This window comes from Mustelus asterias, chromosome 23 (assembly GCF_964213995.1).
Source record: "Mustelus asterias chromosome 23, sMusAst1.hap1.1, whole genome shotgun sequence".
NCBI classification, from domain to species: Eukaryota; Metazoa; Chordata; class Chondrichthyes; order Carcharhiniformes; family Triakidae; genus Mustelus; species Mustelus asterias.
This window is the reverse complement of record NC_135823.1, coordinates 12,823,679-12,842,599: the sequence shown is the minus strand read 5'-3', so window position 1 is coordinate 12,842,599 and position 18,921 is coordinate 12,823,679. Positions and strand designations below refer to the sequence as shown.

At 44.3% G+C, this 18,921-nt stretch overlaps 1 protein-coding gene across 2 annotated transcripts in view; it reads right to left on the bottom strand.

The window, feature by feature from the left end:
• Nucleotides 1-14,379: 14,379 nt before the first annotated feature.
• LOC144510341 (uncharacterized) overlaps nucleotides 14,380-18,921 on the bottom strand; it is a 40,071-nt gene continuing 35,529 nt past the window's right edge. For both annotated transcript variants that reach the window (XM_078239782.1, XM_078239781.1), the window contains exons 2-4: nucleotides 18,728-18,864; nucleotides 17,545-17,674; nucleotides 14,380-14,985 (exon numbers count right to left, since the gene is read on the bottom strand). In XM_078239782.1, the coding sequence (XP_078095908.1) occupies nucleotides 14,739-14,985; nucleotides 17,545-17,674; nucleotides 18,728-18,824 (474 nt within the window). In that variant the 5' untranslated portion in view covers nucleotides 18,825-18,864 and the 3' untranslated portion in view covers nucleotides 14,380-14,738. The remainder of the gene's footprint in view (nucleotides 14,986-17,544; nucleotides 17,675-18,727; nucleotides 18,865-18,921) is intronic.

Below are 18,921 nucleotides of genomic sequence, written 5' to 3'. Positions count from 1 at the left end.
CTGATCGAAGGCAGGCGGTTCAGACAGGATTCTCAGCTGTGTGAGGGCACCTGCCGGGGACGTGTTGGAATGACAGTGTTGTGCAAACAGTCGGTGTGTGTTTATGGAAAACACAAAGCTTTCAGAAGGTGGAATTTTGTAATTATTTGCAGAGCGGCATAGCAGGCAGGATAAACAGGGTGGAAGCTGTCAGCCCCAAGAGTGCCTCTTCAGCAATACTGTGAGCCTCTTGGTGAAAACAGTAAGGGTGGGGCATCATAAAGTCATGCTGGGGACGGGGGCAGGGCTGGGGGTGTACCCCATGCAAGGTGCCCACGAAGGAACTCCCCCTTCCTCCACACTGGAGACCCCCACATGAACATGGATCCTCACCCACATAATCCCCCATGTGTAAACCCTCCTATGCGCTAATGCCCCATTACACAAACCCCCATGCACAAGCTCCTACACACAACTACCCCACACATAAACCCCTGCATACATAAACTCCCCAAACACAAACTCCCCACACACAAACTCCCCAAACACAAACTCCCCAAACACAAACCCCCCACACACCAACTCCCCACACACAAACTCCCCAAACACAAACCCCCCACACACCAACTCCCCAAACACAAACTCCCCAAACACAAACTCCCCACCCACAAACTCCCCACACACAACTACCCCACACACCAACTCCCCAAACACAAACTCCCCAATCACAAACCCCCCACACACCAACTCCCCAAACACAACTACCCCACACACCAACTCCCCAAACACAATTCCCCACACACAAACTCCCCAAATACAAACTTCCCAAACACAAACTCCCCAAGCACAAAGCCCCCACACACCAACTCCCCAAACACAACTCCCCACACACAAACTCCCCAAACACAAACTCCCCAAACATAAACTCCCCAAACACAAACTCCCCAAACACAAACTCCCCACACACAACTACCCCACACACCAACTCCCCAAACACAACTACCCACACACAAACTCCCCAAACACAAACTCCCCAAACACAAACTCCCCAAACACAAACTCCCCAAGCACAAGGCCCCCACACACAAACTCCCCAAACACAAACTCCGCAAACACAAACTCCCCAAGCACAAAGCCCCCACACACAAACACCACAAACACAAACTCCGCAAACACAAACTCCCCAAGCACAAACTCCCCACACACAACTACCCCACACACCAACTCCCCAAACACAAACTCCCCAATCACAAACCCCCCACACACCAACTCCCCAAACACAACTACCCCACACACCAACTCCCCAAACACAATTCCCCACACACAAACTCCCCAAATACAAACTTCCCAAACACAAACTCCCCAAGCACAAAGCCCCCACACACCAACTCCCCAAACACAACTCCCCACACACAAACTCCCCAAACACAAACTCCCCAAACATAAACTCCCCAAACACAAACTCCCCAAACACAAACTCCCCACACACAACTACCCCACACACCAACTCCCCAAACACAACTACCCACACACAAACTCCCCAAACACAAACTCCCCAAACACAAACTCCCCAAACACAAACTCCCCAAGCACAAGGCCCCCACACACAAACTCCCCAAACACAAACTCCGCAAACACAAACTCCCCAAGCACAAAGCCCCCACACACAAACACCACAAACACAAACTCCGCAAACACAAACTCCCCAAGCACAAACTCCCCAAACACAAACTCCCCACACATTACTACCCCACACACCAACTCCCCAAACACAACTACCCACACACAAACTCCCCAAACACAAACTCCCCAAACACAAACTCCCCAAGCACAAAGCCCCCACACACAAAGTCCCCAAACACAAACTCCCCAAACACAAATTCCCCAAACACAAATTTCCCACACACAAACTGCCCACACACAAACCCCTCGCACACAAACCCCCCACACACAAAGCCCCCAAACACAAACTCCCCACACACAAACCCTCCACACACAAACCCCCCCAAACACAAACTCCCCACACACAAACCCCCCCAAACACAAACTCCCTACACACAAACCCTCCACACACAAACCCTCCACACACAAACCCCCCACACACAAACCCCCCCAAACGCAAACTCCCACACACAAACCCCCCAAACACAAACTCCCCACACACAAACCCTCCACACACAAACCCCCCACACACAAACCCCCCAAACACAAACTCCCCACATACAAACCCCCCCAAACACAAACTCCCCACACACAAACCCTCCACACACAAACCCCCAGACACAAACCCCCCCAAACACAAACCCCCCACACACAAACCCCCCCAAACACAAACTCCCCACACACAAACCCTCCACACACAAACCCCCCACACACAAACCCCCTAAACACAAACTCCCCACACACAAACCCCCCCAAACACAAACCCCTCACACACAAACCCCCAGACACAAACTCCCCAAATGCAAAAACCCCTCCACACACAACCCTCCTGCATACAACGTCCTACATGCAACCTTCCCTACACACAATTCACCCCACATGCAAAGCCCACAACAAATATATATTTGTTACCAAATATTACCCATATTAAAGAAGCTTTTTTCCAATTTACAGCCATCAACTTGGCAATTGAAGAAATGCGCATCTGATGTTCAGCCACCACGTTCCGCAGCATTTCAGTTAATATGTGTTTTGAAAGCAGTCATTTAAAAACAAGGTCCCATCAAGAATTCATATCTCTTCTTCTGTATCATCATCACTTCCATCGATGCCCCCAGGCAAACCCCCCCACATGCAAGCCCCCCACATAAACCCACCCCCACGCAAACCTTCTCAGGCATAAACCCCCCAAATAAATACCCCCCACGCAAACCCCCACACGCAAACTCCACCTCGCAAAGCCCCCCCCCACTTAAACACTCCCCGCCTACCGCCCCTCCTAAACACCCTCCCACACAAAGCCCACCCCCAAACCCCTCAACATAAACTCCCTCCTATGCAAATCCCCCACAACATAGAACAAGCCCACCACTCCACACACACACACACACAACACCCCCGCCACGCAAACATCTCCCACCCACAACACACCCCCCACACAAACACCCCCACCTGCAAACGCCCCCACACACAACACTCCGCACACACAACCCCCACATGCAAACCTGCCACACGCAAAACACTCCCAAGCAAATACCCCCATGCCAATACCCTTATACACAACACCCCCACACACAAACCTCCCCCACATAAACTTCCCCTCACACAGCACACCCCACATACAACAGTCCCCTCCCTCGTAATGATGACTTGTTCTAAAAGGTTTACATACCTCTCCGAGACACCATCAATCAACCTGTCCCTCTCCTTTGTGAATACCGATGCAAAGTACTCATAAAGGATCTCACCCACTTCCTTTGGTTCTACACATAATTTCCCTCCTTTGTCCTCAAGTGGACCAACTCTTTGTCTAGCCACCTTCTTGTTCCTAATATATGTATGAAATGCCTTGGGATTCTCCTTAATCCTGCCTGCTAAGGACATTTTGTGACCCCTTTTTGTCCTCCCAACTCCCTGTTTGAGTTCTTTTCTACTTTCCCTGTATTCTTCAAATGCTTCATTTGTTTTTAGTTGCCTAGACCTCATGTATGCATCCTTTCTCTTTTTGACTGGACTCACAATTTCCCTGGGCGCCCACGGTTCCTGAATCCTGCCTTTCCTGTCCTTCCTTTTTACAGGCACAGGCCTGTCCTGCACTCCGATCAATTGCTCCTTAAAAGATTCCCACATGCCAAATGTGGATTTACCCTCAAACAGCCTCTGCCAAACAACAGCCTCCAAATCCTGCCCAATCTGGTTGTAGTTAGCCTTCCCCCAATTTAGCACTTTAACCCTCGGACAAAACTTGTCCTTTTCCATGTGTGTCCAAAAGCATACGGAATTGTGGTCACTGTTCGTCACATGTTCCCCCACTGCAAATTTGATGACCTGGCCGGGCCCATTCCCTAGTACTAGGTCCAGTACAGCCCCCTCGCTAGTCGGACTATCCACATATTGTTCCAAAAAGCCTTCCTGGACACACTTAACAAATTTACAATATCTCTATCTAGATGGGTGGCATGGTGGCACAATGGTACCTCACAGTGCCAGGGACCCAGGTTCAATTCCCAACTTGAGTCACTGTCTGTGTGGAGTTTGCACGTTCTCCCTGTGTCTGCGTGGGTTTACATAAGAACATAGGAACTAGGAGCAGGAGTAGGCCATCTGGCCCCTTGAGCCTGCTCCTCCATTCAATAAGATTACGGCTGATCTTTTTGTGGACTCAGCTCCATTTACCCGCCCGCTCACCCTTAATAACCCTTAATTCCTTTACTGTTCAAAAACTTATCTATCCCCACCAAATTCGTCAAACATGATCTTCCCTTCATGAACCCATGAGGCAATTTATATCCAGATTTTCGCTATTTCTTCCTTGATGATAGATTCAAGCATTTTCCCTACTACAGAAGTTAAACTAACCGGCCTATAGTTACCCGCCTTTTGTCTACCTCCTTTTTTAAACAGTGGCGTCACATTTGCTGTTTTCCAATCTGCGGGAACCACCACAGAGTCCAGCGAATTTTGGTAAATTACCATTAGTGCATTTGCTATTTCCCCCGCCATCTCTTTTAGTACCCTGGGATGCATTCCATCAGGACCAGGAGACTTGTCTACCTTTAGCCCCTTTAACTTGCCCAACACTACCTCTTTCGTGATAATGATAGTTTCTAGGTTCTCACCTGCCATAGCCTTCCTGACACCAATTTTTGGCATGTTATTTGTGTCTTCCACTGTGAAGACCGACACAAAATACCTGTTCAATGCCTCAGCCATTTTCTCATTTCCAGTTATTACATCCCTTTTCTCATCCTCTAAAGGACCAATGTTTACTTTAGCCACTGTTTTTCATTTTGTATATTTGTAGAAACTTTTGCTATCTGTTTTTATATTCTGAGCTAGTTTACCCTCATAATCCATCTTTTCTTTATAGCTTTCTTCATGGCTTTCTGCTGACCTTTAAAGATTTCCCAATCCTCTAGTTTCCCACTAATCGTTGCCACTTTGTATGCATTTTCTTTCAATTTGATATCCTCCTTTATTTCCTTAGATATCCATGGCTGATTATCTCTTTTTCTACAGTCCTTCCTTATCACTGGTATATACTTTCGCTGAGCACTGAAAGATCACTTTGAAAGTCCTCCACTGTTCCTCAATTGTCCCACCATAATGTTTTTGCTCCCAGTCTACCTTAGCCAACTCCTCCCTCATCCCTTTGTCATCTCCTTTGTTTAAGCACAAGACACTGGCATTGGATTTTACCTTCTCACGCTCCATCTGTATTTTAAATTCAACCATACTGTGATCGCTTCTTCCGAGAGGATCCCTAACTGTAAGATCATCAATTATTCCTGTCTCATTACACAGGACCAGATCTAGGATAGCTTGCTCCCTTGTCGGTTCCATTACATACTGTTCAAGGAAACTATCGCAGATACATTCTATGAACTCCTCCTCAAGGCTGCCTTGACCGACATGTAGATTAAAATCCCCCATGATAATTGCTGTACCATTTTTACATGCATCAGTTATTTCTTTGTTTATTTCTCGCCCCACCATGATGTCATTATTTGGTGGCCTGTAGACTACGCCTATCAGTGACTTTTTCTCCTTACTATTTCTAATTTCCACCCAAATGGATTCAACCTTTTTTTCCATAGAATCTATACCATCTCTCAGTACCGCCCTGATGTCATCCTTAAATATCAGAACTACACCACCTCCCTGACCTTCCTGTCGGTCCCTCCGAACAGTTTGATACCCCTGGATATATTTCCTCCAGGTACTCCAGTTTCCTCCAACACTCCAAAGATTTGTAGGTTAGGTACATTGGCCATGCTAAATTCATCGTCAATGTACCTAAACTGGTGCCAGAGTGTGGCAACTAGGGGATTTTCACAGTAACTTCATTGCAGTGCTAATGTAAGCCTAATTGTGACACTAATAAATAAACTTAAAACTTATATTTTAACATTCAGGGTAAGTATAATGTACAGGTGAAAGAACAAGCAAACTGTGGTTGAACTCACCATATTACAGAATAGATGACAGATGTGACCAACTCTGATTCCATGGATTTTACAAAAACTCACCTAGACATTTGTCACATTGTGAGTCAACCAATCTCACTGAAATGTTGTCTCTCTCACGAAGGTCTCCAATCTCCACCTTTGAAGATCTCACCTTGGAGTCCTTTCCAGATAAAGCTCAACGTCCATTCTCTTTTGAAACTATTTTTTGTCCTTCTCTTCGAGCTTATATGAGTTCTGTACTTGGATCCATAAACCTCTCTGCTAGCCCACACTTCCCAGCTTCTCACTATTTAGTAAATATTTCCACTTAACTTTTTTAGGACCCAAGTGGATAACCTCATACTTTCCTCACATTAAACTCCATCTGTCACAGCTTCTTCCATTTGTTTAATTGATCAATGCCCCTTTATATCTTTCTGTTCCCAGTGAGACTATTTAATGTGCCATCTAACTTGCTGTTATCAGCTAACGTAGACATATGATTCAACTTTTATAACTATTTAGGAATCCGATGAAGTAGATTTAAAAGATTAATCATCCTACATGTATGAAGATACATGAAAAGAGAGTATCAGAGTTCGGAAACCAAAAACCAGATATCAGGGATGTTGCTATGATCAATGTAATCCACACAATAAATTAAGAATATTGATTCTACACTTGGAATATTGTGTACAGTTCTGGTCACCCTATTATAGAAATTATATTATTAAACTAGAAAGAGTGCAGAAAAGATTTACTAGGATGCTACCGGGACTTGATTGTTTGAGTTATAAGGAGAGGCTGAATAGACTGGGACTTTTTTCCCAGGAGTATAGGAGGCTTTGGGGTGATCTTATAGAGACCTATAAAATAATGAGGGGCATAGATCAGCTAAATAGTCAACATCTTTTCCCAAAGGTAGGGGAGTCTAAAACTAGAGGGCATAGGTTTAAGGTGAAAGGGGAGAGATACAAAAGGGTGCAGGGAGCAATTTTTTCACACAGTGGGTGGTGAGTGTCTGGAATAAGCTGCCAGAGGCAGTAGTAGAGGCGGGTACAATTTTGTCTTTTAAAAAGCATTTAGACAGTTATATGGGTAGGATGGGTATAGAGGGATATGGGCCAAATGCAGGCAATTGGGACTAGCTTAATGGTTAAAAAAAAAGGAGGCATGGACAAGTTAGACCGAAGGGCTTGTTTCCATGCTGTAAACCTCTATGGCGTGTTAACCGGGAGTGTCTCGGAGGGAGGTGTTGACCCATTAGAGAAAATCTCCATTACAAGAGAGGAAGTGTTAGGTTTTTTTAGGGAACATTAAAACTGACAAAGCCCCAGGGCCTGATGGCATCTTTCCTCGACTGCTCAGGGAGACGAGAGGTGAAATTGCTGGGCCTCTGACGGAAATCTTTGTCACTTCTTTGGACACGGGTGAGGTCCCTGAGGATTGGAGGATAGCGAATGTGGTCCCGTTGTTTAAGAAGGGTACCAGGGATAACCCAGGAAATTATAGGCCGGTGAGCTTGACGTCCGTGGTAGGGAAGTTGTTGGAGAGGATTCTTAGAAACAGGATGTATGTGCATTTAGAACGAAACAATCTCATTAGTGACAGACAGCATGGTTTTGTAAGAGGGAGGTCGTGCCTTACAAATTTGGTGGAGTTTTTTGAGGAAGTGACAAAAACGGTCGATGAAGGAAGGGCCGTGGATGTCGTCTATATGGATTTCAGTAAGGCATTTGACAAAGTCCCACATGGCAGGTTGGTTAAGAAGGTTAAGGCTCATGGGATACAAGGAGAAGTGGCTAGATGGGTGGAGAACTGGCTTGGCCATAGGAGACAGAGGGTAGTGGTCGAAGGGTCTTTTTCCGGCTGGAGGTCTGTGACCAGTGGTGTTCCGCAGGGCTCTGTACTGGGACCTCTGCTATTTGTGATATATATAAATGATTTGGAAGAAGGTGTAACTGGTGTTATCAGCAAGTTTGCGGATGACACGAAGATGGCTGGAATTGCGGATAGCGAAGAGCATTGTCAGGCAATACAGCAGGATATAGATAGGCTGGAAAATTGGACGGAGAGGTGGCAGATGGAGTTTAATCCGGATAAATGCGAAGTGATGCATTTTGGAAGAAATAATGTAGGGAGGAGTTATACAATAAATGGCAGAGTCATCAGGAGTATAGAAACACAGAGGGACCTCGGTGTGCAAGTCCACAAATCCTTGAAGGTGGCAACACAGGTGGAGAAGGTGGTGAAGAAGGCATATGGTATGCTTGCCTTTATAGGACGGGGTATAGAGTATAAAAGCTGGAGTCTGATGATGCAGCTGTATAGAACGCTGGTTAGGCCACATTTGGAGTACTGTGTCCAGTTCTGGTCGCCGCACTACCAGAAGGACGTGGAGGCATTGGAGAGAGTGCAGAGAAGGTTTACCAGGATGTTGCCTGGTATGGAGGGTCTTAGCTATGAGGAGAGATTGGGTAGACTGGGGTTGTTCTCCTTGGAAAGACGGAGAATGAGGGGAGATCTAATAGAGGTATACAAGATTATGAAGGGTATAGATAGGGTGAACAGTGGGAAGCTTTTTCCCAGGTCGGAGGTGACGATCACGAGGGGTCACGGGCTCAAGCTGAGAGGGGCGAAGTATAACTCAGACATCAGAGGGACGTTTTTTACACAGAGGGTGGTGGGGGCCTGGAATGCGCTGCCAAGTAGGGTGGTGGAGGCAGGCACGCTGACATCGTTTAAGACTTACCTGGATAGTCACATGAGCAGCCTGGGAATGGAGGGATACAAACGATTGGTCTAGTTGGACCAAGGAGCGGCACAGGCTTGGAGGGCTGAAGGGCCTGTTTCCTGTGCTGTACTGTTCTTTGTTCTTTGACTCTATGGCAGAATTTTACCGTAACGCCCACTCCGATTCTGGGGGCGGGCGAGGCTCGGAGAAAGGTATTTTCCGTTGGCCTCAGGTGGGATTAAACGAACCTCGAGTGGACATGCCGGTAAAATTCCACCCTATGACTCTATGATTTCCTTATGTCTTTCACGTTGAAAATCATATAGCTTTAATGAGATCCTTATCATATGGACAATTTCAACAACTGACCTTTGCAATATAAATGTATTAAAAATGACGACAATCATGTTCATATGCGTGCTGGTGTGGATGTTATTGTCCACACAAAGAGACCAAGTTGCTGTGGAAACTTACATGTTGTAGTCTGGAGCTGTGGAGAGTGATGGTAGAGGCTCCAACTTTCTCCCCGTCAAATGGCTGACCAGGAATCCCTCTGACTCTTACTGCCTGACACTGGGAGTGTGTTGGGAAGATTGATCCCTAAGCCTGTTTGGCCACATTCTGAATTAATATTCTCTGGCCATCCTGGGTGGGATTTATGGTTTGGCCACAGCAACTCCTCAGGGTTAACACTAACAGTTTTGTTGGTTCCTGCGAGAAATTGATTTTTGATTAAATGAGCCCTAATCTCCGACCCTGTGCACATTTCTGATACATACATGATATCTTTGTGACCTTTAATCTGCAACCACGTGCAAGGATTTCCAGAAACACCTAGTCCATTCTATCCCATGTTCAAATTCACTTTGGGCGAGGAGCTCTCTTACACGCTCCCTTCCTTTTGCCGTGCTGTTGTGGAAGTTAAATTGATAAAATTACGGTTCCATAAATCTCTGTCAAGTAATGGAAAATGCTTATCAGCGTACAGGCCTTCAGTGGGGTCAGTGCTTGGTTATTTAGCATGAACTGCTAATCTCCACCTGCATAAATCCCGTAAACATTCTGTTTTTCGGCCTTCACCAGAGGATGAGAAAAATCAGAGTTTTCCATAACAAGTACCAAAGGCGAGTATGGGGACATGCTATGCAAATGAGGGATTAGCAGGAGACAGTTTCTCATTGAAAAAGAAAGGGCGAAAAGCTAGAGTTTGATTGGTGAATATGTATGCAAATAAAGGATTAGAAAAATTGCATGCTTCTCATTTGTAATTGACTAAAATTGCCAAATTGTCTGTATGTAACATCAGAAACACTCTGCAGAGGGCTGCAAGTCTGTTTCTCCTTGTGCACAAAGCTTGTAAGGTCGAGTACTTGTAGTGTCTAGCGCTATTTGTACCCAAGTCGGCTATAGTACTTAATAGTACCTAATGTTGCTGGCACCCTAAATCTCCCACACCATTGGAGAAATGCATTCTGCACCAGTGCCTGCCACAATCCCTTCACAGGGGTTGACATCTTGACGCTTGTACAGTTCCACACATTACAAGATTGGTCCTATCAGAAGTCTTGTTAATTGGGCCCCAGCCATTTCCTCAGCCTGCAAGCTCAATGTAGAGCACATTGGAGTCATCCTATCGGACAATAACTATCCTGATCAAGCCATTGTTCACCGTGTATCATAAAAACTCACAAATGGCCCACAGATTGTCAAATTCAGACCTGAAAGCCTGCCTAAAATTACCCTGGAAAACCAAAGTAACTGAAAAATCTGAAGAATGTGTTAAGGAAGCCGTTCCATGCTGCAATAATGCAGTGGCTACTTGTTGTACCTGCACTGAGAACTGTTTGTGATTCATGTACCAGAACACCCGGATCCCTTGTTGGAGGTAGCCGGTAGATATTCAGTAATGCTACATTCTGTAAATAAAGAAACAATCAGGAAAAGGATTGGAAGTTTCATATTTCACCACCTGGCTTCAGACCCATGCATTGTGATAGCAAAGAACTGCTGCCTAAAAGTGGAGATTAGTAACAAAGAAGTCTTTTATGAGACAGAGTAGTTACTCTTGGGAAGAATGGCTGAAAGCACGTTTTAAAAGTCAGAGTATGAAACCTACCAATGTTCTATTAATCAGTACTGTATGAGCGATGGAAAATGAAGTCAATATGTGGGCATGGTTAAATCCTACTTGTGACACTAATAAATAAACTTTTAATGTAGGATTGTGCCTGCTTTTACTGATATCTTCTGCCATCTTATGACAAGCCTACTTGTGACAGTAATAAATAAACTTTAAAAAAACTTTAAAGTTTATTTATTAGTCACAAGTAGGCTTACATTAACACTGCAATGAAGTTACTGTGAAAATCCCCTAGTTGCCACACTCCAGTTCCTGTTCAGATACACTGAGGAAGAATTTAGCATGGCCAATGCAACATAACCAGCACGTCTTTCAGATTGTGGGAGGAAACCGGAGCACCCAGAGAAAACCCACGCAGACGTGGGGAGAACGTGCAGACTCCACACAGACAGTGACCCATGCCGGGAATCGAACCCAGGTCCCTGGCGCTGTGAGGCAGCAGTGCTAACCACTGTGCCAATGTGCCGCCCCAAGAGAAGAGAAAATGTGGTGTGGGATTGTCGCTTTCACCAAAAACAAGGTCACGTGCAAAGTATTTTCAGAACCTGTCAGTTTGACAATGTTTGAATGTTTGGATAATCTATTAAATTCCAAGGATGAAATTTATAAGAAAGATGATTTTTTAAAATGCATTCAAGGCATTTTAATAAATTTAGAAATTCAAATATTATTCTATAGAGGAACATAGCACGAAATTTAATGGATTATATGGGTGGCACGGTGGCACAAGTAGTTAGCACTGCTCCTCTCAGCGCCTGGGACCTGGGTTCAATTCCTGGCTTGGGTCACTGTCTGTGTGGAGTTTGCATGTTCTCCCAGTGTCTGTGTGGGTTTCCTCAGAGTACTCCAGTTTCCTCCCACAGTTTGAAAGATGTGCTGGTTAGGTGCATTGACCCGAACAGGTGCCAGAGTGTGGCAACTATTATACGGGAGTTAGAAGGCAGGTGTCTTTCTGTATCTCTCTAGATGTGTAAAAGGCTGGAAACCTACAATCCACATAAGCATATCTGTTTTTGGTACTAATTGGTTTTGAAGTAGAATTTATGTCTGTGGTAATATTGCTTAAATTGGAACTATAGAAATGGAAAGCTGTTAAAAAATTACACTTTGTCATGTTTAGGTATTTTAATTGGTAAAAGTTATGCTAATTCTTTCTGTTATATTTTAACTGTGTTCTTAAATAAAGTTTTTTTAATAAGAGCTTCCTAGTGGGTCAATCAGATCATATCTGGAGCAAAACACCTCATCTTATTGCCAAAATCAAATAAAGTTGGGGTCTAGGCGAATTTCATAACATACCCTGGAGTTTCTGATCTGGTCCCAAACAAGAGTGAGAATGGGCGGAGGCTGAGAGTGGGCGGGGCTGAGAGTGGGCGGGGCTGAGAGTGGGCAGGGCTGAGAGTGGGCGGGGCTGAGAGTGGGCGGGGCTGAGAGTGGGCAGGGCTGAGATTGAGAGGGGAGAGAGAGGGGGCGAGAGTGGGCGGGGGCGAGAGTGGGCGGGGGCGAGAGTGGGCGGGGCGAGAGTGGGCGGGGCGAGAGTGGGCGGGGGCGAGAGTGGGCTGGGGCGAGAGTGGGCTGGGGCGAGAGTGGGCGGGGGCGAGAGTGGGCGGGGGCGAGAGTGGGCGGGGCGAGAGTGGGCGGGGGCGAGAGTGGGCAGGGGCGAGAGTGGGCAGGGGCGAGAGTAGGCGGGGGCGAGAGTGGGCAGGGGCGAGAGTAGGCGGGGTTGAGAGCGGGCGGGGTTGAGAGCGAGAGGGGGTGAGAGTGAGAGGGTGTCCTCCCTTTAAAAATGACAAAAAGGTCGCATTTGGAAGAATGTGTTGAATAACATAACGTATTTGATTCTACTAAATGTTCACATATAAGACATAGAAACATCTTTGAAGTTTGTGTTGTACGTTTGCAGCTATTGCGCAATAAGAATGTTTCTCTGGAGTTCCTTCAATTCCTTTGGGAGTAGGAAGAGGATTCCGCAGTTGGAAAAACTTGGGAAACCCTGGTGTAAAGGATTCTGGGAATAATGTGGGCAAAAGACATTGAAATGTCTGTTCAGCCATGATCGTACTGAATGGTGGAGCAGACTCGATGGGCTGACTGGCCTCCTCCTGTATAATGCTACAGAACATTGTCCAGACAGGCCCACTGTATACTTCGCAGCAGAGCTATATGAAAATGCCTGAATGTTAGTTTGGGGTATGGGCCGGCCAGAATCAGGGCAGGCGAGGCTCACAGAGCGGCAATCTTCGTTGGCCTCGGGCTGGATCTTACGAGTCTCAGGTGGGCGAGGTGGTAAAATTCCAGCAACAGAGTCTGTAAAATGGAGCCAGGTGCCACGAGTTATCATCGATTAATAATCCCCCTCATTTCTGCTTTTTGTTTCTATTTAGAGCTTGATTGTAAAGTCAAAGGGTTATGAAGAGTTTTTATTAAAAATTAACAGTAGCTGGTGAGTTTTTACTATGGCTATTCTTTCAGTAACCATGATTTAATGGTTTTAAATGAATAAGTTTTTTAACTTATCTATAAATAATGGATAATTCATCAATCTCTTTTTGAAGATGAGAAAATATAACCCTTGCTTCATGGTTTTTCTGGTTGGGCTGTACAGGAAGTAATCTCAGATGTTGAAACAAAAGTTACTTGTAAATATGCAAAACATTTTCATAATAATTTTTACCTTCTGTGTTGGGATGGAGAGGGAAAGAAATTGAACCTCATTGAGGCTATTTGCCAGGCGAAAAACCCAGGGGCAGTGTTTCACCTAAGGTAGTTCTGTGATCAGAGGATCAATAAGTTAAGCTACTTTTCAGGAGTACATGGTCGCCACCGACAACCCTCACAAATATTACTGAGGGGTTTAACTGTTGAACTAAGAGGCATGCAGAAACTTATCTCTTATGAGGAAGTGACCAGCCTCAGGGTGTATGTGCAGCTGAATGGTCCTCGGAGAACTAAAGTTGCTTTTTCAACAAATGCTTTTGTTAATATGGAACTAGGAGCGACAGGGGGTGTCACTAGGCCCCAATCATTACCTCTCCTCCCCCCCCCACCCACCTCCATTTCCCTCCACATCCCCCCCCCCCCACCTCCATTGCCCTCCACACCGCCCCCCCCCCCCCCCCACCCCACTCCCTTCCCTCCTCCCAGGACTCACTACTTCAAACAAGCAATCCACCAGATGTTGCAGTGCATCCAGCAGTGACTGCCTCTGGCACCTACAGCTCATCCCAATTCTTTTGATGGGGGACAAGGAACAACGCTGCACAGTTAACATCCAGACCTCCCCCCAGATCACTGGGTTTGTGCCTGAAATTGATGGTGGTAGGATTTATCCCCCAAAATATCAGCATTTGTGCCGATTTTAATAATTTCATTTAAATAAAATGCGTGCCATTGAGAATGAATGGATAAAGCCATTATATTGCTGCACTTTCTTTAATTTAAACAGCCTGTTCGTATCAATGCTGAACAAAAGATACACTTTCTACGATACAATTATTGCATATGCTTAAGATATGTAGACAATAAGGAAAAGTGGTAACAAAACATACTTTTAGAACATGAGTTAAGACACAGAAATGTGATTGTCAGATTTTGGAAGTACAATATAAGAAATGTTCACAACTAACAAAATCTCTGTGAGTACCTGATGAATGTTGACCATCAAATCAAATTGAGTAACACTACATGCAAATCCTGCAGGCTTTGTGTGTGTGTATATATCTCTATATAATATATAAGAATTGTGATGGGTTTTACAGCTCATTCTTACATTGTTTTATTGTGGGGGGAGCTTCTTTTTCTTTGGAACCAGAACTTTTCTCTTTGGTGGGTTCAGCTTTTGCCTGGGAGTCAAGCCATTGGGTCCCAGAGGAGAAGCGTTGCGCGGGGCAGCAATCTTCCCTTTCATTTCATCAACGGAGATCTCCAGAGCACCGAACTTCTCAGTTAAATCTCCTAGCCGTTCCTTTAGAGCGTTAAACTCAGTGAACAGGTCACTGAGCGCCTCTGAAAGAGGTGTTATTCTGAAACCAAATGAAATGTGAATATGATCAACCACAATGTTTGATTTTAAAAAGCTATATTTCTTGGGAGCATCCTCTTTTTCACTGTGATTTACTTATTTTCATTGAATCCCTACAGTGCAGAAGGAGGCCATTTGGCCCATCAGGTCTGCACTGACCACAATCCCACCCAGGCCCTATCCCCATAACCCCATGCGTTTACCCTAGCTTGTCCCCTGACACTGAGGGCCAATTTAGCATGGCCAATCAACCTAACCCACACATCTTTAGACTGTGGGAGGAAACCGGAGCACCCGGAGGAAACCCACACAGACACGGGGAGAATGTGCAAACTCCACACAGGCAGTGACCCAAGCCGGGAATCGAACCCATGTCCCTGCTTCTGTGAGGTAGCAGTGCTAACCACTGTGCCTCTGTGCCGCCCCTCATTCTGTATGACTGAATGAATTTAGGTTCCGAGCACATTCTGATTATCAGTCTGAATTCATCAGTCACTATCAGTTGGTTTTGTACCTGTAAAGGAATGTACATCTTCTTAGAAAACATCCAGGTATGAGGATTCCTGTCTTAGATTTTGCTGAACGAAACATCAATGTTCACCTTCCAGAGTTAGCAGCGACCTCACTGGAAAGTCTCTAACTATATAACAACCCTGCTTTAAATCTGGATGTTGAAGGTGTACGAGACTGGATCAAATTGATTCGCTTTCTGATTTCCCTCCCTCCCTGTGGGGAGGTGACCTGCATTTATATCTCTATGTGGAGATGCCGGCGTTGGACTGGGGTAAACACAGTAAGAAGTTTAACAACACCAGGTTAAAGTCCAACAGGTTTATTTGGTAGCAAAAGCCACACAAGCTTTCGAGGCTCTGAGCCCCTTCTTCGAGGCTCTGAGCCCCTCCTGAAGAAGGGGCTCAGAGCCTCGAAAGCTTGTGTGGCTTTTGCTACCAAATAAACCTGTTGGACTTTAACCTGGTGTTGTTAAACTTCTTACTGTTTATATCTCTAGTCATATTACTTGTGCTCCTTTATATTCTTGTGTTCGGTTACTCTCCAAACCAACCTCCTTGATGAGATTTAAGGGACCGTTATTAGAATGGTAGGTACCGTTTTACATTTTTAAACCTTGTACCGATATAGATCAGCGGGGTGTTTGCAATTTTTAAAAAATTTGTCCAGTGTACATTTCTTCCAGAGTGAATGAATTTAGGTTCTTAGTTCATTCTGAGCATCAGATGAGATACAGTCTGAATTCAGTAACTTTCAACTGGTTTTGTATCTGATGTTGTAACGGAATGTACATCTTCCTGAAAACATGCAACAGGTACTTTTTCTAAATATTCAATAGCAATGTTCAAATACAAAAGCAGGGTTTTAACATTGGAATAGTCATTGCAATTACCCCGTGTACACATTAACATATATCCACTGATAGGAATGAAAGTATGACGTTTGCATGTGTGTTGTGTGTGTCTACATGTGTGTCAGGAAAAACATTCAAATGTAGAACTGGACCCAAGGATTATTTTCATTGTAGTATATTTATTGACAGGATTGGGATTTTCCACATACAATTGTATCATTTGCAATAGAAATTCTATTAAATAGATATTTACTTGTTCAGCTCCACAACCTGTCTATGTAGTCTGGGGATTTGCTTTTAACTTTATTTGTAGATGTGACTATCCTCCAATGGTAATTGAGCTGTGCACAGTTAGCAAGTATTTGAGTGTGATCTTGAAAACCCTGAATCACCTCTGATTACATTCTTCTGTAACTTTAACTTTCCAAAGTTCTGAATGTTATAACCAAGTCAAACATTTGATCTGACTTCCAATGATTTGAAGTGATTTAGTTTGATCAATGTTAATGGCCATTTGAAAGATGCAATCTTTAGTTCCCATTATAGCAAACTCCCACTTCTGTGCCAAATCAAAGCAAAATGTTTTGTTGGAGTGCTGGCAAAGCAATTGCATCCAAGATTGTACCAGCGTGGCATGAGTTATTCCAAATTATTCAAAGCCAACGTGTCTCTTAGCTTCACAAAAATGTATAAAAACCACATTAGTTACAGGGACAGATCTGGAATTATTTTTAGTAAAGTGCATAGGATCCAGAAAATATCCAGATGCAAACTGATGGTTCCAGCTACTGCAATGGAAGTTGCCAAACCAAACATTTGACTGAAGTATTTATGCAGCACAGATCCAAATGGAGTTCAGCTCAGCAACTGAGCTAACGTATAGAATTATTAAAAAACACAATGTCAATTCAAGTTGGCTAGAAAACAGCCACGCTTACACTTGCGCTTGTAATGAATCAGGTGGGATTTTTAATTAGGACGGGAGACAGCTCAGGAGTCAATAACTATCAAACTGACCAGAGAATCTGAAAGCTAATCCAAGTTTCCCCACCCTTACTTCATTCAGCCAGATAGAATTAAATTTCGCACTGCTGTGATATCACTGTAACTCTCTGAAAATATGCCACAGTGTAATTTAGCCGAGGCAATGAAATCAATCAGTTTAAATCATTGCAGAATACAATAAGCATGCATCACCTGGAATAGTCCGGAAGGAGGGACTGGTGGTCATTTGTCAACAGGTCTCTCATCTGAGTCAAAATGTCGAATCTCCAGTCATCCAGTACCTGTGTCAGATTGGCAACTCCACGCATGTTAACTTTATCAGCTACAGAAATAGGATAAATATTTATAAATTATTAACAGAACTGCTTTAAAAAAGAAAATTGTTTCACAAAGCACGCTAAGTGCTTGTGAAAGAACTCTTTCTGCTAAGTGATGGTTTGATTGACTGAGGAAATCATTTTGAGTAGCATCATGTTACGTTATAGTCAGACAAAGTCAAGGAAAAATCTTTGTTACTTACCTTTTGAGGGCTAACAGAATATTTTTACCATTGGAAAGGGCGGCACGGTGGCCTCACAGCACCAGGGACCGGGGTTCGATTCCCGGCTTGCGTCACTCCCACAGTCCGAAAAACGTACTGGTTAGGTGCATTGGCCATGCTAAATTCATAGAATCATAGAAATCATAGAATTCTCCCTCAGTGTACCCGAACAGGTGCCGGAGTGTGGCGACTATGGGATTTTTCACAATAACTTCATTGCAGTGTTAATGTAAGCCTACTTATGACGAACTAATATTTTTTTTAACTTTAAAATAGATAGCTAAAACAAGCTTGAAGTGTCTAGATAACAAAATAATAAAATGTATTTACAGTTTTTATTTGAGTTTTATATTCCATATCTTAAGATTATTAAGTTAAAGTTTATTAGTCACAGGTAGACTTACATTAACACTGCAATAAAATTACTGTGAAAATTCCTTGGTTGCCGCACTCCGGCACCTGTTCAGGTACACTGAGGGAGAATTTAGCATGGTCAATCCATCTTACCAGCACATCTTTCGGACTGTGGGGGGAAACCGGAGCACCTGGAGGAAACCCATGCAGACGCGGGGAGAACATGCAGACTCCGCACCAACAATGACCCAAGTCAGGAATTGAACTTGGGTCCTTGGCGCTGTGAGGAAACAGTGCTAACCACTGTGCCACCCGTTAATCAACTTTACAAATATTAAATGACAGATGTCATGTTCTGCAATGTATACAAATCAATTAAAACCTCATTCACACGGATTATTGAATCAGGACTTTATGTAGTTAAATGAAATGTACAGTGTGTATGTACAATCATTTAGTTACAAGGGGAAGTTTACTTACATCCGTCTTTGTAATTCCAATCACTGTTTTGAACAAGTCGTTTTTTGCCATGCATCACAGGCAGAAGAAAGAGGAAAAACACAATTCTGAAAATCATCCTGAGATGAGAAGGAGGAAGCTATCCCTTGGTGACAATCCTAAAGTGAGGAGAAAGTAAAAATGAAACAAAAAGAAGTTAAGTGTAGCATATATTC